The sequence below is a fragment of the Barbus barbus genome, assembly GCF_936440315.1.
Source record: "Barbus barbus genome assembly, chromosome: 26".
Classification (NCBI taxonomy): domain Eukaryota; kingdom Metazoa; phylum Chordata; class Actinopteri; order Cypriniformes; family Cyprinidae; genus Barbus; species Barbus barbus.
The window spans coordinates 11,239,863-11,265,255 of record NC_136754.1 but is presented as its reverse complement, the minus strand read 5'-3'; the positions used below and the strand labels follow the sequence as shown (position 1 = coordinate 11,265,255).

At 38.5% G+C, this 25,393-nt stretch overlaps 1 protein-coding gene across 1 annotated transcript in view; it reads right to left on the bottom strand.

Annotated features, from left to right (window-relative positions):
• The window catches only part of LOC306845807 (pappalysin-2-like), a gene marked incomplete at both ends in the record, with an annotated part of 61,099 nt that overhangs the window by 19,836 nt on the left and 15,870 nt on the right, over positions 1-25,393 (bottom strand). Inside the window, 12 exons of the mRNA XM_079378785.1 lie at positions 2,802-2,979; positions 3,952-4,114; positions 4,717-4,891; positions 4,977-5,112; positions 6,208-6,321; positions 6,443-6,636; positions 9,129-9,214; positions 9,394-9,522; positions 14,872-15,175; positions 15,768-15,950; positions 24,221-24,342; positions 25,076-25,268. Coding sequence (XP_079234911.1) covers positions 2,802-2,979; positions 3,952-4,114; positions 4,717-4,891; positions 4,977-5,112; positions 6,208-6,321; positions 6,443-6,636; positions 9,129-9,214; positions 9,394-9,522; positions 14,872-15,175; positions 15,768-15,950; positions 24,221-24,342; positions 25,076-25,268 — 1,977 coding nt within the window. The remainder of the gene's footprint in view (positions 1-2,801; positions 2,980-3,951; positions 4,115-4,716; positions 4,892-4,976; positions 5,113-6,207; positions 6,322-6,442; positions 6,637-9,128; positions 9,215-9,393; positions 9,523-14,871; positions 15,176-15,767; positions 15,951-24,220; positions 24,343-25,075; positions 25,269-25,393) is intronic.

Genomic DNA, 25,393 nt, shown 5'->3' with positions numbered 1-25,393 from the left:
GTTTTCATCAAAAACCTTAATTTCTTTTCGACTGAAGAAAGAAAGACATGGACATCTTGGATGACATGGGGGTGAGTAAATTATCAGCAAAAGTTTTTTTAAAAGTGAACTAATCCTTTAAGGGCTATTCAGAAGAAGGCAAGAGGGCAGTCAGTTCTACTATTTCTGAGTGATCTTAATCATTATTTTCAGGAAGAAAAGTATTTAAATATATTTTTTCAAGATAAGGATAAGGTTTTTTTTTTTTTTTAACCAGCTACCATGTTGATCGCATCTATGACTTTTAGCATGAATTCAAACAATAAGCAGTGAAGTAGTTTTGATAAAATATTTTTAGACATAAAAAGAAAAAAATATATATTGTCAATCATTCTTTTATTCAAGTTTTTTATTTATTTATATATTTATTAATTCATTCATTCTTTATTATCAATAAGGATGTTTTATTTTACCCTGATACTCTTTATGTTAAATTAATTACATTAAAACATTAATTTAATTACATTAAAAATTACATTTTTAATATTAATTACAAATTAATTTTAATACAGAGGTTAAAAACATGTTCAAAGAAGAAGAGCAGTATTCAAGTAATTTTGTGAATGAAAAGCATCATAATTTATAATAAATTAATAAATATGACAAAAAAATATGTGTCACAACATATACTAGTTTGGAAATAATACCTTTGCACAGGAATAAATGTTTTACAGTAATATGCAAAACATTAATTACAGTAATATAATATGTTTTAAAAGTCATATTAAGTCATATATATTTAATGTTATATATATATCAGTTTCTATTAACTAATAAGAGAAGTATTACAGTGGGTTTCATAAAATCTCACTTTATAAAATAGAGCACATGGTGCAGAGGCGCCATGTGATATAGGACTCTCTCGTTGTACTATTATAGTAACATATTTAATTAGATTTTGTTCAAGTTCTAAAGCAATTTTATTGGTCAATAAAATATAATGATTCCTTTAAGCTTTAAGGTGTCTGCCTACTTTGTAGCTGTGCTTAAATTTAGCTATACCAAAAATGGCTGCAAACTGCATTTTTCCAACATGCATGAAAAGCAGCTTGCGCCACTTCAAAAAAAAAAAAGGAAAAAAAAAGTCTCTCACTAAGTGCATAAATCACTGTATTATTTTTGTGTGCTCCAATTAATGTCAAGTCATGAATACATTTTAAAAACTCCCAAAGGAACACTACAGCCCATCACTTTAACACACTAGAGTACAAGAACCTTGCCATCTAGACCAATAAGCATAGCTACTCAGTGATGCAATGTCCTGGACCTTCCAGTGAAGCCACTGACCACAGACTGCACCGCTCCCTGCCAAAAGAACAAATTTGGACCGATCCATCAAAAGCCTGCATTTAAAACAAATAGCGAGAGAGTGAGGAGTGCCCTCGACCCCTGAGCCACCTTGCCTTAGTTATCCAGAGGCAAGAAGGATAAGTGCCAGCCTGCTCTACGCTGTCTGAAATGAGGGGTTGTCTGGGGGCTTCAGTAGTATGGGATGAAACGCACTGTTGTTTTTGCCTACTTGCTTGTTTCCTATCTCCACCTGTGTGCTGTTCTCCTGCAGCTGAGGACTACTTTTCTATTTACACAGCCAGGAAAGAGGACTGGGACCACGGCCAGACCGACGCACAGTTCCTGAATGAGTGCAAGAACAACACTGACACACAAATGACTATATACTGAATGTAAGCACACATACATACAAAAATCCAAATGCGTAGCTTAGCACTGTAAAAAAAAAAAAAAAAAGATTGATTGGAGTTCTCTAAACAACTGCACTTTGACTATCATTGTGGTTTCTCATTGTTTGTGTCATGTCCAGCTTTAAATCACTATTTGCCTCAAAAAGCAGAAAACCCTCACCACAAACCATAACAGCGGTGACAGCAAACAAATCAATAAAGTATTTTATGTTTTATAATATAATATAATATAATCATGCAATATAATAGTGATATCCATGCAGTGTTTATCTTTTTGCCAGACTTTTTGTCTGACTGTCCATGACATACTAAATACATCACATAAGATAATAAAATAATTTAAAATTAAATCAATTTCATATTTAAACAACAACAACAACAACTGATTAATAATAATAATAATAATTTCATTATTATCAGTTGTTTTCGTATTATTGAGATACTTTTATTGTTTTATTAATAATGTGAATTTGTTTTTATTTTTAATATTAGTTAAAGTTTTAAAGTAAATATGTTGCACAGGAAATTTTTTTTATTTTTTATTTTCATTTCAGTTTTAGTTTTAGTTATTTAGTGCATAAATTACAAAATGTACGCACTAAATAGAAATGATAACTAGCCTTGAAAAATAGCTAAAATAAAATAAGTGTTTTTTTGTATATTTTATTTCAGTTAAAGTTTATTTTGTTTCAAGTAACAAAATCGTTTTTATGGTTTTAGACTATCATTAAATAAAATTGCAGTACAATTATTGAATTATTTTATGATAATACATATTATTTGTTTGCAGTAATATTTATATGTCTGTTAGTGCTGGCGCAACTAGCAGTTCTGAATCAAATGACCTCAGGAATGCCAAAAAGCACAATTATTTGTTGGATTTTTTCCAGAGTACATGGGCAAACACACAAAAAGGATTCATATCACCCACAAATATACAGTTATTGACTTAAAGTCTTGTTATTTTAGAAAGGAAGCCCAAAGTCTCACAGAAACAGACACATGTACTGAGGAATCCAGAAACCCTCAGGTCTCACGCGGTAGCCCAGTTCCCGTCCTCACCTTGCAGGATCGCCGGGGCGTTACAGGAAAAGGTGCACTGCTTGCCGAATGTGGTGCCCCAGGGGCACGAGAAGGAGGCAAAGTAGACGTGAGACTGAGGAGGTGGGCCACAGTCCACTGGCTGACAGCTCACCACACGGTCCCACACTCCATGCACACAAATCAGCTCTGCTTCCGTCTGAGGAGAGGAGAGGACAAAACAAACAGAAAGACAACCACTTATAAAGTCAGTTTCATTAGGCTCATTAGACATCATGACAGTATTTCACTTGACACAAATAAGACGCTGTTTCATTGAGTTATAAAATCAATGTGAATATCTTTAGATAATTAGATATCTTAGATAATTTACTGAGAAATGTTTGAATTCACAGACTTTTGTATTTTGGTAAATGTGAACACAATTTGAGACACTGAACATGCGAACATGATTTTAAGCTTTTATGTTCTCCACAGTTACTGGAATATGCTGGTATTTTGCAAAATCTGAATAAACTAAGACATGTGGGTTCCTGTTCTTGTCTTCTAGAATTACTGTAGATGCTCTTGTCCTTACACTGCATTTTAGTAATTCTCCACAATAATTTAATCAACTCTTTCACAATAACAAACAGGAATGTGATTTGGAAAATGAACGTCACAAGCCTTACAAAAGTAGGCCTTTCTTTTTATGTTTGCAAAATGCTTCTTGCTCCAAAACAGTTGCGAAAAGTCTAACTATTGAATAAACACTGTGTATATCTAATATCACCCTAAATTATCTTTGTTTGGGCATGCGCGCATGCTGTATAAATGGGCCTCCAGTTCCGCTGGACTTCCTGAATAAGGTGTTTACATGACCGGATTTAGCCAATATTCCTAGAAATCTGAATAAAACGACTGGCATTAATCACATTTTTTTAATCATGTAAACATGTTTAGCTGAAGCACTAACTGGAAAATGACTAATTCAATTATTAGCAGAATCTGAACACAGTCATTGTTGAGATCTCTTCTCAGAAAAACTAAAAAATCTTCATAAAAAGTAATTTGTTCTCATATAATCTCACTGCTTTTTAGCAGAAACTAGATATCAATGAGATGTGATTTTTTTTCTCTTATTATTATTGCAGAGAGAGAGAAACAGGCTGTTAACAATACTTTTACGCACTTGATGAGAAGGAAGGCCCTGGCCATGGAGAACGGTGAGCGTATAGCCACGATGACAAGAAACGGAGCAGTGTTTGGGGAATAAGACTGGAGTACAGCTGACTGACGTGTGTTCGATGTTTAGAGGACTGCATGACTCAGTACCGCACAGCCTACGCACACATCTGAGTGAGAAAAACACATCGAGTTAATTATTATTTGTTGACATTGACAGACATCATGTCCACCAGCAAACATGATGGAATTATTTGTATTTGTATCTGCTACTCTGTGTAAGTATATGATGTATTTATCTTTTATACCATTCAAAAGTTTGGGATGAGTAATTTTTATTTTTATTTTAAAGAAATAATATTTTTATTCAGCTAGAACACATACAATTGATTAAAAGTGAGAGTAAAGGCATTCATAATGTTACAAAAGATTTATTTTTCAAGTAATTGCTCTTTTGAACTTTCTATTTATAAAAGAATCTTAATCTTTTAAGCAGCACAAATGTTTTTTGAGCACAAAATCATGCTGAAAATTCAGCTTTACCATCACAGGAATAAATTACATAAAAAAATGTGTTTCACTGTATTTTTGATCAAACACATGCAGCTTTGGTGAGCATAAGAGACTCCATTCAAAAACATTAAAAAATAGCACAGATCCCTAACTTGTGTTTATACAGTATATATATATATATATATACATATATGTGTGTGTGTGTGTGTGTGTGTGTGTGCGTGCTTGTAAGTCGTGGGAGACCCCACCCTCAGCGCACCCGGTCAGGGCAAAGGCGCTGAAGTGACAAGATGTACGCAATGCAACTGCCAACACCGCCACTTGAGAAGAGGAGAAGTTGAGCTGCACTGCTGAAGTCTGGTAGAAGGGCACACTCAGGTTATGAGTCACATTCACCACTAGGGGGTTATACTGACATGACAGCTCGTACGAACCTGTGGACAAGCACACACAACGAAGTCACATAAAAATACAAAATTTACAATCTTTCACAATCAAATTAAGGACATTATGTGTTACCAATATTGTGTTTTTTTCCGGTAGTGTCACACAGTTCAATGGTCACTGTTTTCCTGCAATTTTCGCAAGACCAACTACCATCATAGGCAAGGTAGATAATAACAGAGGCTGCTACACCAGGTCGCTCAAATCCTACCTGCAAAAACAAAGTATCAGTATTATTAGTAATTAATATATGGCTCCTTAGCTAACATAATTTATAAACCGTGTGAGTGGGTATGGATGGCATGTATGTGCCATAAATATAGAATAAATCTGAACATACATTATCGTTAAAAATTTGGGGTTGGTAAAATTTTTGTTAACACTTTATAGGGACCAATTCTCTCTATTAACAAGTTACTTATAAGCAAGCCTATTATTAACATACTGGCTGTTTATTAGTAGTTATAAAGTACATATTCTGCATGAGCACATTTTACATCCTTAATCCTACCCAATAACTAAACTTAACAACTACCTTGCTAACTATTAATAAGCAGCAAATTAGAAGCTTATTGAGGCAAAAATGTAGTTAATAGTTTGTTAATAGCGAGAATTGGACCTTAAAATAAAGTGTGGCCAGATTTATGTATTTATTTATTTTATTTTTTTTGGGGGGGGGGGATTTGTGAAAGAAGTCTGTTATGCTCATCAATCCTGCATTTATTTGATCAAAAACGTGTGAAATATTACAATTTAAAATGTTGTCTTTATTATCCTTCAGAAATCATTCTAATATGCTGATTCGGTGCTCAAGAAACAGTTCTTTATTTTAGCTATGTTGAAAACAGTGGTGCTGCTTAATTTTTAAGTGGAAATTACTTTCTTTGATGAATAGAAAGTTCAAAAGAACAGCATTATTTGAAATAGAAATCTTTTGTAACATCATAAAATAATTTACTGTCACTTTTCATTCATTTAATGCATCCTTGCTCAATAAAAGTATTCATTTCTTTAATAAATAAATAAATAAAATTTAAACAGTACTTGAAAACAAACTTAAACAGTAGTGAACATAAAACTGCTCAAATTTAATTCTATAAATTTTCCTTTATTTTACTAAACATTATTCAAATTTACTCAAGCATATTTGGAAACACAAAATGTGCATTATTCATTGAGAAGGCGGTCAGCAAAGAGGGAAGCTAATCCTTCTATCAAATGGCCTTCTATCAATATAGACTGAATAATCTGTCAAATTCAAAGTCTTTACACTCAGTGTTTGTTCACTAAGCAAGTGTGTGTGTACCTTTAGCCAGATAGGCTGATCCTGAGTAAAGTAACCGTTCAGATGGGCAGTACAGGGGCTCCAGGCATCATGAGCCACTACTTCATTAATGTCAAAATACTGCGACTTGCACATCTGGTGAGGATATAAAAAGAAAAGGATATTTAAAATATGCGTTTCAGTGGCTCATTCATGTTCATTAGAGAGGCAAATAAATGGTTCATAATGGCTAATGAATTCTAAACAGTTGGTGTACCTGAGTGAGCACAGGCTCCCCGGTGACCTTTGAGGCAGGGCAGCTCTCGTCCTGATGCGAGCCCGAGGCGGTGGACGCCCACTGATCAGTGAAGCCCTGAGGAGTGAAAAAGCCACAGTCCTGGATGCTGGAACGTCTTTCAAACTCCTCACACACTCCGTCCCCTTCATAAACATAGCACAGGCTCGGCCGACCTGAGAGAGACGGAAAAAGCAAGAGAGAGTGAGCACAAACTCATCAGAAGTAACAAATAATGACTCCACTGTCAAGATCTAATTGTGTTTTCATAGTAAGTCAGTGAGACTCAGCTTCACTTATGTGTGAATTGAAAATAAAAAGGAGCGTGATTCCACAGGGACGATTAAATAAACGATCATGCAAATATGTGGATGATGTCATGGCGTATGAATGAGTTATTGCAGAAGTGCACGTGGGGCTAAAAGGGGAATTAGCATACCATTAAAGCGAATTTGTTAGAGAGGGACACGTGTGAATGACATCAGAGTCTTGCATGAGCTCTTGTCTGAGAATGCTGAAAGGTAATCGGCGGGAACAGCTTATCAAAGGCGAGGTGCTCAAAAGTGTTCTAACAACAAATGAAAAACAAAAGCATTTGATTGGCCGTTTCTGCTGCAGAACAGCTAACCTAACCCACATGCCAATGCCCAAGGCTTTACTCCTAAGCTTTGTTGATCTTTGCTCCCCAAATACGCTTGTGGAGATAATATATGAGAGCTCCTAATGTGGCTTTAGAGTAAATATCGCAAAAAAGCCATTCCCGAATGCCCTAAATCCACAAAAATGCGGTTACAAGCTACTATGAAAACATTGGGAAGTTCGAGGCATGTGAGTCAGTCACTGCTTCGTCTATGGTCATGTTTGAATTAGAGGCTTCTCATGCTTCACGCTCACAGAAAATGTAGCGCTTTCAGTCACGAAAACAGCATTGACTTAATTGGTGAAGTATTTTCCTTTTTTTCTTCCTGTACTGCGTTTACTCTCACTCAGGTGCATTATGTAATAATGGTGTACAGTTAGAGTGTTTCGATTGTTAAGAAGCTTACGAAACACTGTATGTGCAACACTTTGGACCATTTCCAATAGTGTGATGACATAAAACTTTGACAATATTGAATAAGATGATCTTGATTATATGAAATACCACCGGCTGTGTTACAGTAAATGACCTGAAATCCACAGTTTGGACTGGATACTTTGCAATCTGGATTGAATCTTTGAATGCATATGTATTGCGCAAATATTCAGACCAGATTGTCAGATATCACAGACTTTGCTGTCAAGGAAATTACTCATTATTCATAATGAGGATTTTATTTTTATTTTTTTCTGGTCAGCCTAGAAAAAAAAAAAAAGCAACAGTAAGATCTGGTGATCCACAACTCACAATTACACTATTATTTTGACTGTCAGTATACTGGACTTTTAGAGTAAGCAGAATTTATTGCATTCTAACAGAGTTAGGACTAAAAAATAACAATGTGTAAGTTACTCCAGAAAATAATTATTTACATGCTGAGATCAAAAGATTGGGGTCTGTAAGATTTTAATATTTTTGAAAGGGGTCTCTCATGCTCACCAAAGATGTATTTACAAAAATACAGTAAAAACGGTAATACTGTAAAATCTTATTATACTTTAATAATATATGTAATTATATTAATGTAATAGAATGTAATATAATAATTCAATAATATTAATTTAATAAAAACGGTTTGTATTTTAAGAAATGAAAAAAATATATATACAAATCTTGCATAATATTTAAAAATTGCATCATCACATAAATATTTTTATTAGCAAAGTTTCGGTCAATTGACCTTCCTCAGACCTTATATAAACTTTTTCTAGTTTATATTGTACTTTCATCTCACGTACCTACAAATGATTTCTTAACAAATATTAAAATGTAATAATTTATTCCTGTGAAGGCAAAGCTGAATTTTCAGCAGCCATTACTCCATTCTTCAATGTCACATGATCCCTCTGAAATCATTCTAATATGCTGATCTTCTGCTAAGTAAATATTTATTATTATTATCTATGTTGAAAACAGTTGTGCTGTTTAATATTTTTGTGGAAACGATAGAAAAAGTTGCAATTGTTTGATGAATGGAAATATAAAAACAACTGCATTTAAATGTAAAACAGCATTTAGTGTAAAAGACACAATAATGTTAAAAATGACTAATGAGAGAAATAAACTTAATATTTTGCAACATAATGAAAATATAAATTATATATTCATTATGTTCATTCATTCTTATATTTTCTTATAATCATCTAGTATTATGAGAATGGATTGAGGAAATTGTCACTGTCTGTTGCATTTTATTCATAATGCTGAGTTTCAAAAGGAATACTTCAGGTACAGTAATTATTAGGGGCTTTTGCATTTTTGGAACATTTTTGAATAAGACAACCTCAACATTCCCGTCAATATCACTATGAGAGAAAAACAGTAGCAGAGGAATCTGAATCTACAGGAGACAACAATATTATATTGTTTTGGTTTGCTTTGTTTTGTTTTGAGAGCTGGTTATGATTATTACCAAGGTTTATTGTCCTGTAAGGAAGTTTTCTGGCACTTCTGTTGTGGTGTTTACAGTCTGAGGGCTAGAGTTCTCAGTGGGCAGTGAGAGTATTTGTTTTTTTGAGTGTGACTCACCATGACACTTGAAACCTGGTTCAAATTGGCATTTTTTTGAGCAGCCGTCTCCATCTAAGAGATTCCCGTCATCACAATCCTCAGTCCTGTGGGGGAGAGAGAGCGATGCCAAGGGTTACAGTTATGAAATATGTGGAAGGTCTTTGGTTATGCTTCAAAACACAAAAGACTCAAACAAATACTCAAAAATATGAAACATTGTTTAAAAATTACTAAAGCACATAACATGCAAAGCCTCTGACAGACCCTATAAGTTTATACTGACCCCTGTAGTGTGCCATCACCACAGAAATGTTCTCCATGAGTGTAAACCAGGCCTGGGGAAAGTTCACTGAACAAACCGTCTGATTCCACCTGGATCCTGTACAGGTACTGAACGTCCTTCTGCACATCACTAAGCACACAAACACATTTAGGACCAAATCTACATAGTTGAGCAAAAAGCAAGCAGTGAGAGCATTCCGAATTTAATATGAATGGATGAATGAATGAATGAATGAATGAATGAATGAATGAATGAATAGAGGTTGGGATTTTTGGTGACTCTTTCTGCAGGTTAGTAATCGAATCGTTCATTCAACCATTTTCTTCAAAAACAATGACTCATCCAGGAGTGAAATGTGACCGTCTTTATGGGTGAGTTACTGGATTATTCCCTCAAACAATTTGTTTAAACACTGTTCAAAAACTCTAATCATTCAGGAACAAAACACCACTACTGTGTGTGGCTGGGTGATGCAATGGTTCTGCTGTGGCTTTGTTTGAAACTATCTTTGTTGAAGCACTAAAATCAAAGTAACTTGAAATATTGCATCTAAAATATTTGTAATATTTAAAGTTACTCAATATAAACTTCATGTTTATTGAAATCTTAAAAACAATTTCATACAATATACAGTGGTGTGAAAAAGTGTTGGCCCCCTTCCTGATTTTTTATTTTTTTGCATGTTTGTCACATTTTAATGTTTCAGATCATCAAACAAATTTAAATATTAATCAAAGATAACACAAGTAAACACAACATGCAGTTTTTGAATGAAGTTTTTTATTATGAAGGGAAAACAAAATCCAAACCCACATGGCCCTGTGTGAAAAAGTGCTTGCCCCCTAAACCTAATAACTGGTTGGGCTACCCTTAGCAGCAACAACTGCAATCAAGCGTTTGCGATAACTTGCAATGAGTCTGTTACAGCGCTGTGGAGGAATTTTGGCCCGCTCATCTTGGCAGAATTGTTGTAATTCAGCCACATTGGAGGGTTTTCGAGCATGAACCGCCTTTTAAAGGTCATGCCACAGCATCTCAATAGGATTCAGGTCAGGACTTTGACTAGGCCACTCCAAAGTCTTCATTTTGTTTTTCTTCAGCCATTCAGAGGTACATTTGCTGGTGTGTTTTGAATCATTGTCCTGCTGCAGAACCCAAGTTCGCTTCAAGCTTGAGGTCACGAACAGATGGCCGGACATTGTCCTTCAGGATTTTTTGGTAGACAGCTGAATTCATGGTTCCATTTATCACAGCAAGTCTTACAGGTCCTGAAGCAGCAAAACAGCCCCAGACCATCACACTACCACCACCATATTTTACTTTTGGTACGATGTTCTTTTTCTGAAATGCTGTGTTACTTTTACGCCAGATGTAATGGGACACACACCTTCCAAAAAGTTCAACTTTTGTCTCGTCAGTCCACAGACTATTTTCCCAAAAGTCTTGGGGATCATCAAGATGTTTTCTGGCAAAACTGAGACGAGCCTTTAAGTTCTTTTTGCTCAGCAGCGGTTTTCGTCTTGGAACTCTGCCATGTAGGCCATTTTTGCCCAGTCTCTTTCTTATGGTGGAGTCATGAACACTGACCTTAACTGAGGCAAGTGAGGCCTGCAGTTCTTTAGATGTTAGAACCTTCATTTAAAAACTGCATGTTGTGTTTACTTGTGTTATCTTAGATTAATATATAAATTTGTTTGATGATCTGAAACATTAAAGTGTGACAAACATGCAATAAAATAAAAAATCAGGAAGGGGGGCAACACTTTTTCACACCACTGTAAATACATAGAGTGGTGGCTAAAATTATTAGAACACTTGTATTTTCACAAGCTAAAAATGGTTTGAGACCCCTTGTGCAAACAAAAATATCACTAGATTACTACAATTAATGGCAAAATGAATGTTTGCAAATGTAAACTGATATTTCCCACTGACAAACTACAGCAAAAGATAGAAATAACTGACTTGAAACCTCTTTTTAACTGGTGAAAATACTCGTGTTCTAATTATTTTGGCCACCACTGTACGTAAATGAACAGACAAACAAATAAAGTGTAGTCAATTTATACTATATTTAGTAATAAAGTTATATTTTTCAAACTGTAATCAGGCATACTGTATACAATTATTTTAACTGTGTCAATATAGTTGAGAAAGAAATATTTTGTATAGAGGAATCAACAGTTTGAAGTTAAAAACGTCTTGATGGATTTTACAAACATGCAGTTTTTCACTTCACAGGACTAGATTAGAGTAGGTTATAGATTATTGTGATGTTTTTATCAGCTGTTTGGACTCTCATTCTGACGGCACCCATTCACTGCAGTGCATCCATTGGTGAGTGAGTAGTGTAATGCTAAATTTATTCAAATCTGTTCCGATCTTCCTGGGCTGCATTTCCCAAAAGCATTGTAAGCATAAGTACATCGTAGACCAATTGAAACCAATAGAGCTACGATCAATTTAGGCTTACGATGCTTTTGGGAAACGCAGTCCTGGATGGTCTCAGGATGAGTACATTTTCAGCAAGTTTTCCTTTTGGGGTGAACTATATTCCTTTAAAAGTGATCATAAACCATACCGAGGAATCACAGATGTGATGATATTCAGCACAACAGCTCAAATGCACAATATGAACCTGAAATATGCTGCAGAAATACTTGATCTAAGCTATATCTCAGGGTGAACTCAAATCTAACCTTGTTAAAAATGGAAATGACCTTTTAATGTTGAGGGTATCACTGCATGTCCCGCTGAAAAGTACCTCGGGGGTATCGATCTGATCTGACTGAATGACCCTATAAAAAGAGTCTAGCCATGATTGCCAAGGCTTGTTTGATTTCAGTCGTTTTCCGGCTGGGGTAAGAGGATGCCTAGCTAACTGAGCATCATCTACTTTCTCCAGCGGGTCTTATTACTCAACAAATTGCCCTTATTAATTATGGATTGCTTTCAGGGACAGGGAAGGGGAGAGAGACTACTTTTGCTATTGTTCTGAGGTCGCAAAGGGAGATCCAATGAAGGATTCTGTGCAAGTGATAAGATAAAGTCATATTTCTTTCTTTCTTCGTAGCACAGTCAGTTATAGAGAAAGGCAGTGACCTACAGCACAAGACCACCTCTGGTGAGGTATAACATATTTTATGTGGCGGCTGTACACTAGAATGGCCATTAGTCCCATGAAACCTTCATCTAGGTGACTAAGGAGAACATAACACACTTGAGCTTAAACGCATCAAATGTCTGTACACATTTGGGCTTGTGTAACCTCAGAGGTTTTGACCTTCTTGACTCTAACTATTTAAAGCATTCAATGAAAAACATCATCCAAAAAAGTAATATTTAGACAATTTTTACAGCATAATAAGTAAATATAAGTAAATTAATCTAATAAGCCATTCTTATGTTCAGCAACAAAATTACAAATAATGCAGCATTGCATTTCTATGATTCAGCACTTTTACAAAAGTTACTCTTAGAAATAATGATAAAAAAAATTCAAGTTTATCAATTACAACAAACCAATATTTGGGTCCTAAGTAACTAAACCCCACTGAATGTGTGTGTGTGCATATACACACGCACACACACACACACACACACACACACATATATATATATATACATATCTATATAGGCTACGGATGGATGGATGGATGGATAGATATGCACATACACACACACACACACACACACACACACACATATGTATATATACATATCATCTATCTATATACATATCATCTATCTATCTATCTATCTATCTATCTATCTATCTATCTATCTATCTATCTATCTATCTATCTATCTATCTATCTATCTATCTGTCTGTCTGTCTGTCTGTCTGTCTGTCTGTCTGTCTGTCTGTCTGTCTGTCTGTCTATCTATCTATCTATCTATCTATCTATCTATAATACACACACACACACACACACACACACACATATATATATATATATATATATATATATATATATATATATGTATATATATATATCCATCCATATTATAATTTATGTATGTATGTTGTTCTTTTTAAAGTTTCCAATAATCAGAAATCAATTATATATAATAAACAAAAAAATTGCTTTGAATTACAATTTTAAATAATATCTGTTTTTACTGTATTTTTTATTAAATAAATGCAGTCTTAGTAAGCATAACAGACTTTTCAAAAACTGACCACAAACTTTCAAAACAATATTTTGATCTTTATTATAATAATTATTATTATTATAAATATTTATTCATTTTATTTTATATATTTTTATTTTTTATTTTATTTTTTCAATACAACAAAATCACACAAACATCATACAGAATTGGGATTTAATATTACTGTCCCCTAAATGTTGGCAAAATCCACAAATCTCATAAAAAATGCATAGAAAATAAAACAGCTCATATAATATTTAGTATGGGTCCTCCCAAGGTTAACGATCAACATTTTCTGAAGGTTAAGCACCTCCTTTCACTAGCTGTTTGCTATATTACCCATTTCATGGAAAGTGCTTTGTTTTTGCTGCAGACCTCACGGTGGCACTGTAGCCTACTTTCCCACAAAACCATCTTCATTCCCACTCCTTTTTCATCCTCTACTCGTTGTCACGCATTTGTCTCCGTGCATGCCAAATGACAGGTCTCTCACTTACTGCACACTAACTACATCAAGCACACTACTCCCTTCAGCAAGAGATTGGAAACAATTTCAGAGCAGCTACAAACAGCCACGGGTGTTTACTGTTTCTACGGGTAAAGCGGTCACATTTGGTTTATATTCCAGGGTTTCATTGTACCACTCTCTCTCTCTGGGTCTCTCTCTCTTTCTACCTCTCTCACAGATCCAATCTGTCTTTCTTTCCTTTCCCTATCCACATAGCTCAATTCCCAGTACAGTTTCCATCTTTCTGAGCTTACAGGACTTGTGGAAGGAACTTTTCTGGATATGTTACATTCTCTGATCCACACTATTAATCTCTGGACATGTTGACCTATTGCAAGCACTTGAACAACAATCCAGTGCCCGTTGATGAATTTGTATTGGAACAAGCAGAATAGTATTGGAACAAGCAGAATAAAATGTCACAGGAACTGAACTAGAAATTGGCTATGCGTTGATACTTGTAAAATTAATGGCTAATGAAATGACAACGTCAAATCCATGATATTGTTATTCTAAACAAAACCATTGCACAATATTTGAATAGTGATATGCCGAAGATACAATTCGATGACAGTTTTAGAAACACATGCTCAGCATTTATACTTAAGCCACACTTAAAATAATACTCCCAGAAATGCTGTAAATCAACTAGAAACACAATAAAAATATGACAGAGAAATTATTATTTGAAAACGCTTGACAGTATTACTAATGACTCGCCAATTTCAAATAAATATTTTAAAATATAGTCTTTCAAAGTGTCTGCGTACAAAACAAAGTGCTATTGTTAATCATACAAAGACGCATATTCTTACCTGTCAGTGTATGTGGGCTGTTTGACGATGACGGGACTCTGGTCCTCTCTGATTGGTGGTTCTCTGAGTACTCTGTAGAGAAGGGGATGGCAGCCAGAGCAAAGAGGATTTTGGGGCCGCGAGGTCAGCAAAACAGCATCGATCTCCAGCTTCTTATCAAAGGTGGAGATTTTAACGGCCTTGACCTTCCTACTAGTATGTAAATGGAGGGTCAAAGGAATGTCACAGAAAGCATGCTGAGGACCTGTGTGGAGCATCTCGCCATTCTCAGTTATGAGCACAATATTAGCAATTGCCTTTTGATCTGTGGAAAAAAAAAACAAGAATTCATTCATATAAATATTCATATACTATCGTTCACAAGTTTGGTGTTGGTAAGATTTTTTAATGTGTTTGAAGTTTTTTATGTTTACTAAGGCTGCATTTATTTGATCAAAAATACAGAAAAAAATGGTAATGTTGTGAAATATTATCACAATTAAATTATTTTAAATATATTTTCAAATCCAATTTATTCCTGTCATGGCAAAGCTGAATTGTCAGAAGCCATTACTCCAGTCTTCAGTGTCACATGATCCTTCAGAAATCATTTTAATATGCTTATATGGTGCTCATGAAACATTCATTACTATAATAAATGTTGAAAACAGTTGTGGTGCTTGATATTTTTGTAGAAACTGTGATTAGAAATTTCAAAAGAACAGCATTTAACTGAAACATAAATAACAATGTAAAAGTCTTTCTCACTTTTGATCAATTTAATGTGCCCTTGCTTAATACAAGTATTCATTTCTTTACAAAACTAAAAAAAGAAAAATCTTACTGAACCCTCACTTCTGAACAGTAGTGTATATTCCCATAATGTCAGGTGTTTGATTTATTCAGGCAGTACTCACTGGCTGAGGTGTAAGTGATCCACATGGTCAAACTGTCAGGGATAACCGGGTGAAGGAAGTGCAATTCCAACACACAGCCCTCGATCTGGGGGCACGGCGTGGTCATGTTGGGCTCATACAGGTTAACTTCAGGACTCCAGGCTTGCATGCTGGGCTCACATGGCTGGTACACATCAGGGGCCCCTGCAAAAATGCACGTAAACTTCATCCAAAGCCAAAAAGAGAATACTGTAAATCGCAATCAAAGGCTAAGAATCTTTTTGGCAAATGGAACATACACCTGGAAGGATGAGATAATTTATTGCAATAAAATTGCCATATAAGCCCTAAAACGGGCATTTCCATAGCAATGCATTCAAAAACTTGACAAAATATTGGGCTGCTTTGCACATTGCACTTATAACTGCACTCACTATCTTTGTGAGCTGCCTCTTTGCCTATCTTCTTCTCAGGGAGCATTCTACCTCTATGGATGTTAGCATGTTCCTAAGCTAACAATAAGGTAGGCCAATAAGCATTAACAAAGATAGAATATACAAAAAAATCAGTTAAGTAATTAAGCAAAAAAAAAAAAATCAAGTGTATTAAATGTAAATTGCATTCATCAAAATGCATTCTGGGATTAACTTCTTTGTGCAAGATGCATGCAATTATTCCTTATTAGAATTAAAATAAAAGCAGCATAATTAATTTGCAAAGCTTTTTATAACAGCATTTGCATTGGGTGCACACTTTAAAATGGTGCCTCTGCAGGCAGTTCACTTGATTTTGGAACTGAGCATTTTGAGTTTATTATGAACAACCATTTAATCTCTTGAATCTTCAACCTTGTTATGACAATTTTCGAAAAAAGACAGGATGGGAGGCAAAGACGGAGAAACCAAGTGAAAGAGAAAACAGAAAAAGAGAGTGTCTGGGAAAAAAACACATGTCTTGGCAATGGATGTGAAGCACATATCCACAGACCTCAATCGACCATAAGACCCAGGTGCAACTTGGCAAAGGAGACAGATTGGTGCCTTAATTGGGACAGACAGGGCTCACAAAATAATTTATTTAACAAAGAGCTAATGCCCGCGGTGGCCTGAAGAACAGGAGTGAGACAGGGAAAGGTGATCCCAGGAGAGCCCTGGGGTGGCACTCTCGCTAACTAATCAGGGGGCTTCACTAAGAATCAACTACCCCCACTGATAGCAACATTTAATTGCACACATGATCAACGCCTGTGTTGTTTATATTTCAGTGTTAAGATGCAGCAGACTACTACAATCTGGCACAGGACTGTACAGCTTCGCTCCACCACTGCAATCCAGACACTTACAGTTCAAAAGTTTGAGAGTCGATAAAGCAGCATTTATTTGATCAATAATACATTAAAAACTGAAATATTGTGATATGCTATTACAATTTAAAATAACTTTTTTTAGTTTAATTTAAAAAAAAAAAAATCAATTCATTCCTGTAATGGCAAAGTTTGAAAACAGTTGTTCTGCTTAATTTTTGTGAAAACTTCAATGTTTTTTTTTTTCTGGATTCACTGTAAATAAATAAAAAAGTTCTAGCTTAAAATTATTTGTTACCCCGTTGCCTTACTATTTTTTGCTTAGTCAAATAAAATAAGTTGTCTAAACTTTTTTGAGTTTACTAGACAAAAAAAATTGGCAGCGGGGTAACACATTATTTTAAGTTGATATATATATATGTATATATATATATATATATATATATATGTATGTATGTTTTTTTTTTTTTTACAGTGAAATGAATAGAAAGTTTGAAAGAGCAGAATCTATTTGAAATATAAATATTTTGTAACATTATAGATATATTTACTGTCACTTTTGATCAATTGAATGCACCCTTGCTGAATAAAAGTTTTATTTTCCCTTAAACAAAATCGATCTGATCCCAAACTTTTAAAGAGATGTGTAAATCAGCTTGTTATAAATAAACACATTTATATAAAGGTAAATAAAAGTTAGACTTTATGAACAATGAAAAAATTTAGTAAAATCACCAGTATATACTGTATAATATTTAGATATAAAAGGATATAATCCTGTCAGGATATAAACTTATTTATACCGATTTGCTTGTTTATGTACCAAATAAATCTCAGCCTGCAGCCAAAAGCAGTGTGTTGTTAATTATTCCAGGGAAAAAGTACTGTTTGTCCCTTAATAACCCTGTAATCATAAATTTTCTATAATAATTGTCCTTTACATGTAAGGAAATTAATACAGCCTAGTTAAACTGAACTGAAGGGGATTAATTTGTAAGACAGTTTTATGCCCAAATAATGCATGCTTAAGTGATAAACTCCTCCTCTTGTGTATTAATGTAAAGAGCACAAGTCTTAATATCAAGCCATGTGAACTCTCTGCCTTTAAGGTTTTACAATAATAGATTAAACTGTACTCCAGGTCGAAAGAGACAGATAGACATACAGCAGCCTTGAGTCACAGAGCGCTCCTTTGCAACCAGCGTGGCCTCACATGTGTGGATGTGTACAGGGTAAACAGGAGCAGGCCAAGGCAAACCATAAAACTCAATTGGTCAGATAAACAGAGCGAGGGCCTCCACGCAGGGTAGAATTAATGACTGTATCAGATGTGGTGTAATGCTCCCGCCGGGAGAAGCAATGCGGCAAGATCTGTGAGCGTGTCATCCTTCCTTCTTTCAGCAACCTTAACCAGGTCTCTGCTAACCCTGGATCGAGCCTTATTTCTCAAAAAGCTGCCTTATAGCACATACCAAGGCTACGGTACATGTAAGAGATCCAGGTACTGTATGATTTGTTGGTATCAAATTGGTCTGCGTTTATAAAGTTATCAAATGATTCATTGTGGTATTACCGTGAGCATTATTTCACACTGCACAAACAGTGTTGTCATATTGCTCTTAAAGTCTTTCTGGCATGATTAACTGACCGACAAAATAATTCACATTAGGTAGTCATCATGCACTTTATCATGTTTTTAAAAATAAACCAAAAACAATAGGTTACCGTAACTTATTACAGACCTGAACCGATGGTATTAAATCTCATTCATCATTAATATCGCAAAGATATTGTTTTCTTAGAGATATATATATATATTTATTTTTTATTTTTTTCAGATTTAAGACTTCATTTCTCATCAATCTGTTTCTCAAAACAAGACTCCGGGCCAAAAATCACTCTCCACAACCACCTAGCTGGATGATTTTATGTTTGACCTCTCTCATGATACTGTGCTTTATGAAGACGACTGCATACCAGGGGAGGATTTCCACATTTTGGGTGGACTTTTCAAAGCACAGTCTTATCCGTGACACGTCAGTGAGTGGGCAGACCAGATGCTAAGAGATTTCTGATTAGAGTAATCAACAACATCTGTTACGTGAGGTATAAAGTTGAAAAGCTGCACAGGATACACATCGCTTTTTATGATGGGGCGCAATAAACTTGAAGCTGAGCCAAGGGCCTTTTTTATTCATTGATGGCAAAAAGTGTGTTCTTTATCCAGGCAATTATGATTTAATGATTTATTCCCTAAATATTTCCAGACTTGCACGCACCTGGCCCGCATGAGTCTGAGCGATCCACCTGAATGTGAATGCACAAGTTCGGAGAAAGAAGCCAGGGCTAAATTCTCTCTATCCTCATTAATCAAAGACCAGGCATTGTTTTTTTACATTGACGATCATTTGTGACATTTTCAGTGGTGTGTTGAGCATCAAGCACACGTCCAACAATATTTATGTCAGAGATGGCATTCAGTCATGAGCTCACCATCTTACAATTCATGACATATGAATATGGAAGACGTCTCAGGTTACGTATGTAACCCTGGTTCCCTGAAGAGAACGAGACGCTGTGTCGAAAACGCTAGGGGAACGCCTTCAGCGTGACCACGCTCTGAATAGATGTGTAATCTGTCCAATGGAAGGGTGTGACGTCACGGGCGGGTGATATAATCGACCAGGAAGCATAAAAGCATGTGCGGTGGAACCGGCATCAGCTTCTAGGAATGAAGCAACCGCCGGCAGGGATGCTGGAAGTATGGCCTAGAGACGCAGCGTCTCGTTCCCTTCAGGGAACCAGGGTTACATACGTAACCTGAGATATTCCCTTCCAGGAACTCGAGCTGCGTCGAAAACGCTAGGGGAACGAAACGCCCACGCCACCAGACTTCCAAGTACCTGCCCTGTGTGTATCCCTCAGGAGCACAGCGAGGGCGAGAGAAAAAGGGCCACGAGTGGCTAAAGTGGTCGCGCCTGCGTCCCAAAGGCCAACTTCTGAGAAGTGAGTCTTGATCCCCAAGAAGGGGGAGAGCAGAGGACTCGAGGCTATGGAATGGCATCCTGATCCACCACATAGCATAAGCTCTCTGGCCGGAGGTCTCAGCCTCTGGTGGAAACATGTACTAGGGGGTGCCTACCCATTGAGAGGCCACCGAGAAGGATGCGGTAGGCCGAAAAGCCGCCACGTAAACCTTCAGGGTGGAGTGGGTTACCCCTGCGGAGAAACGGGCCTGCAGGAACTCTAGCACTGTACCAATCGGGCAGTTAACTGGGTCGAGGTGGCAGTTTCCGCACCATGAAGTGACAAGTTTCCTCGTAGAGGGAGCTCGGGCGAGGGTGGACAATAATGCCCCCCCTCCGTGAAAGGAGATCTCTCCTGACAGGTATCTCCCATGGAGAGCCGTTGAGGAGAGAAATCAGGTCCGATAACCATATTCGGCCCGGCCAGAACAGTGCTACCAGTAGTAGACTAACCTCGTCCTGGCGCACTCTCGCCAGAACTCCCGGGAGCAGAGCGATCGGGGGAAAGGCGTACAGATGAAGCCTCGGCCAAGTCTGTACCATAGCATCCAGTCCCAGTGGAGCTGGATGACCCCAGGCCTCGGCCCCTGCCTCGACAGGATGTCTGCTCCCATATTGAGATACCCAGGGATATAGACGGCTCTCAGCGAGCGAAGTCTGCCCTGGGACCACACAAGGATCTGGTGCGCCAGCTTGTACAAGGGGCGTGAACACAGACCTCCCTGGTGGTTGATGTAAGAGACCACCGTTGTGTTGTCGGTGCAAACCAACACATGGTGATCTCTTAGGTCTGGGAGAAAGTGTTTGAGTGCTCGAAGCACGGCCAGCATCTCCAGGCAGTTGATGTGCCATGTGAGATGGCGACCACTCCACAGACCGCGGGCAGGGTGGCCACTCATGACCGTTCCCCAACCGGTGAGGGATGCGTCCGTCGCTAGCATTATTGCGGCGACCAGGACCGGGCCCTGAGACGAGAACCAAGAAAGTCTCCACATGTCTAAGGCATGTAGGCATCGCCACGTGACCTTGAATGCGAAGTGGGTTTCCCCTCTGGGAGAACCCCTTGGTTCTGAGCCACCACTGTAGGGGTCTCATGTGCAGCAGGCCAATAGATATCATGTTGGACGCAGCTGCAATCAGACCCAGCATTTTTGAAACTGCTTGACAGTGAGTGACTGGCCTTCTCTCACTCTCTTGACTGAAATGAGGATCGACTCAAACCGAGCAGGGGACATGCGTGCCTGCATCGTGGTCGGATCCCACACCACGCCTAGATAAGTGGTTCTCTGTACTGGAGAAAGCACACTTTTCTAGGCGTTCAGTCTCAACCCCAGCTCTTTCAAGTGCGCGAGAACGACATCTCGATGTCGAATCGCCAGCTGCTCTAATTGAGCTACCAATCGTTGATGTAAAAGTGCGGGGTGAGAGTTTCAAGGCCAAAGGGAAGAACCTGGTAAGCTTTACCCCCAAAAGCAAACCTCAAAAGGATTTCCTGAGAGTGGGAAGGATGGAGGCGTGGAAGTGTGCATCCTTTAGATCAATCGTGACAAACCAGTCCTCGGACTTGATCTGAGATACTTACCTGTTTGAATTTTGAGCATCTTGAACTTCAGTCTGCTGACTGAGCGGTTCAACTGATGCAGATGTAAAATGGGACGCAACCCTCCATCCTTCTTGGGAACTATGAAGTACCGGCTGTAGAACCCGGACTCTCTTTCGTGAGGAGTGACCACTTCGATGGCCCCTTTCCTCAAGAGAGTGTCTATTTCCTGTTCCATGACCAGAGCCTGCTCGGGGGCCCACCCCATTGAAAGGCAGCGGCAGAGCGCCAAACTAAATACGATAGCCTTTCTCTACAGTACGCAGGACCCGCTGAGTCACATTGGCAGTAGTTTCCACGCTGCCAGATGGTCTACTAAGGGAACCAGTCTCTCGAGACTGGCATCTGATGTACTCAGAGCTGCTAGCTCAGTGCCCTGATGCGGAGGACTGGCAGGAGACGGCCGAACCAGGAGCTCTAGAGACCCCCGCAGGGGTGGCGAGCTTCTCAGCTCCGCTACACTTTGGGGCGGAAGTAACTGAGAGAAGCGCTCGCTGGAGCCAGCTGCGCCCTGGAACTCTGGCAGGGTTGGCAGACTGGTCTCCCGAGGGCACTGGGGTGAGACGGACACCGTATAATGAGGTGTACCCCGCTCTTCCCCAGAGGGGCCTGCCCTAGTAAGCCCTGGGCCATGCTCGTCAGGGCTTCTTGGCCGAGGACCTCTTAGATTAAAGTACGGTCCGCAGATCCGGCTTAGACTTAGAGGTCCCTGACCCAGAGTGTCACCTCGGCCCCACCACAGGGGTGCGTGAGTAGGAACGCTCTGTTTTGTGCCTCTCTGTATGAGGAGCTGGCACACAGCGGGGGCTGCTCCATCACCCCCAGAGCTAGAGATCGGCGAGGGAGGAACTGCAGGAACGCCGCCGCCTGTATACGGGCCTCCTGGTACCTGTCAACGACAGAATTGACGGTATCGCCGAACAGGCCAGAAGGCGCAAGCGGGGCGTCTCCATGTCAAATAGGGTAAACCACAGAGGCCAGCGATTCTACGGAGCTCAGAAATAGTAGATTTGAGCTTCTATCCCTCATCTAGCTCTTTAAGCAAGTATGTTGGCTTGGTACGCCTGTAACACCGCCATGGTGTGCAGACATGCACCAGCCTGACCTGCAGCCTCGTACCCCTTTCCCACCAATGCTGAAGTTGTGCGCAGCGTCTTGGTGGGCGAGGTCGGAGCCTTCAGAGACGACTCTGCGCCAGGGACAGATAGCTCGCGAGCGTCTGTTCCAACTGGGGCATTGCTTCTGATATGAATGAGAATGACGTAATGCATGCGTCGCCTTGGCAATGCACGCTACAACAGCGAGCTCTCAGTCAAAGGGGGAAAAACCGCACCGCTAGCTTCCAGCCCCGAGCGAGAGCGCTAGATCTGGGGAATGCAGGGGGAGATAGGGCAAACCCGTCTCCAACCCGTCCGCCAGATCCATGTTGCGATCCCCGCGATCTCACTCGCCGCCGTGCTTCAGCAGCGGTGGGACCTCGAGATCGTACGGCGGGGAGAAGCACAATCAGCCCCATTACTTAGAGCTGACGGTGCGAATATAATGATGTTGTCATTCATAATATGCTTGTGCAAACACTGCAGCTTTACAAAGCTCATTGACGTCCTTCACGTCCACCTCCTCTGAGGAAGACAGGCAGAGCGTCGAGCCCTTTCTCTGGGGGGAAGAACCGCGGGGTGGGCTTCCGATCCCAGAGAGCAGGCGCTGGATCTGATGGGAAAGGAAGAAGATAGGGGCTCGCCCATCTTCATTCCCTCCACCTGATCCATGTGCGATTCCCACGAGCGCAGCCGCCGCTCCCCCTTTTTTTCTTTTTCTTCGGCAGAAGCGGGACCGGCACCGGGAGGAACGCTAGTGAAAGCTCACTCCTCAAAGAGAGCCTTCCGAGAGCAAGCAGACGCAGTGAAAAATGCTCAATAAAGCGGGTAGTCAGTTCCCTCCAGAACTGACTCTGCGTGCTCTGCTCTCAAGCAGACCACACACAGACTGTGTGTATCCCCAGCAGTGATGTAACGTTTACAGGGAGGAACATACAGCCTGTAATGCGATCTGCTCTCGCCCAAGTGCTTGCACACATTGTGGAGCGTATTTCAAGTGATTGTGTAGGGACAAACAACACTAAATAAGACTCACAACACAGATCGACAGACACACACACAGAGTAGCGGTTGCTGAATGACAAAAAGCTGACGCCGGTTCCAACGCAAGTGCTTTTATGCTTCCTGGTCGATTACGTCACCCGTCCGGGACGTCTCGCCCTTCCATTGGACAGATTACACATGTATTCATGCTAAAGATGTTCCCCTAGCATTTTCGACGCAGCTTGAGTTCCTGGAAGGGAATCTTTGTAAGATCATGACACAAAAACTATAATACAGCAGTTGGTCCTGGTCCTCTAATTTGATTGGCCGTATAGGATTTCATCAGTGCTGATATACAGCGCAACAGCAATGAGACTTTTTTATGGATTGTGTTATTCCACATGCACAAGTATGAAGTAAAGTTGTGTGACTAATGTTATAATAAAGAATGACTGAGTACTGACCGACTGCTTCCTCTGGTGTCCAGTATCCAGTGGAATCACAGGCGTGAGGAGAAGTGGCCTCATGGGTGTACTGATGGAGCGCTCCATTCTCATCACAGAGATGACAGTTCATGTCACCTTCCCTACAAAACCACAAAAAAAAGCATTTAAACAAGAGCACCATAAAAGTGATATAGTGGGGAGCTCAAAATACATCACATCCTGTGCTGTGATTTGGATAGCAATGGAATCACATTTCTTTGTGTTCACAATAGAATGAAATAACTTAATTTAAATACCCTGCTGTGGTATTCAAGAACATTTAACACCCGGTTAATCTGCATTGCAATTGTTAATGAATAAAGTGCAGGTTTTTGCACTGCAAAACTGCATGTTAGAGAGGCACATTTGCAACACAACTACATCAGCATACTTTAGTTAGCATAATCATGAAAATGAGCTCCAGTATTTATTCACATGGCATGGTTCATATCTGTTTTACAAAAATAAATGGTGACACTTTACAATAATGTGTTATTTATTAACAATAGTTAATGTATTAAACAAACAATGAACAATGCATTTATTACACTATTTATTAATCTTTGTTAATGTTAGTTAATAAAAACACAGTTGTTCATTGTTTATTCATGTTAGTTCACAGTGCATTAACTAATGTTACACAAACACAACTTATGATTTTAATAATGCATTAGTAAATGCTGAAATTAACATTAACTAAGATTAATAAATGCTGTAGAAGTACTGTTCATTTTTAGTTCATGTTTACTAATATTGTTAACTAATGTTAACTAATGAACCATTGAGAAACATGTATTCCCTCTTTGTCTGTTATATGTATGCTCCTTACTTTACCTATGGGCAAGTGGCCCACTGATTGGGATCAGCCAATGAATGGTGACGTAATCTGCATCTTGACCAATCACCACTGGTGCAAGAGGAACAGGGGTGGGCTTTCTGCTGTGGACCCAGGTTTTGTAGACCAAATCAATATAGCAGTGCATCCTAGCTACTTGATTGGGTGTGAAATGGTTTGTACAGTCATCATCTGTAATGAAAAAAAAGGTTAAAGTCTTTATATAACTAGTTATATATACTTTTATTCAGTAAGGATGCATTAAATTGATCAAAAAATAGATTTCTGTTTTAAATAAATGCTCTTATTACAGGAAT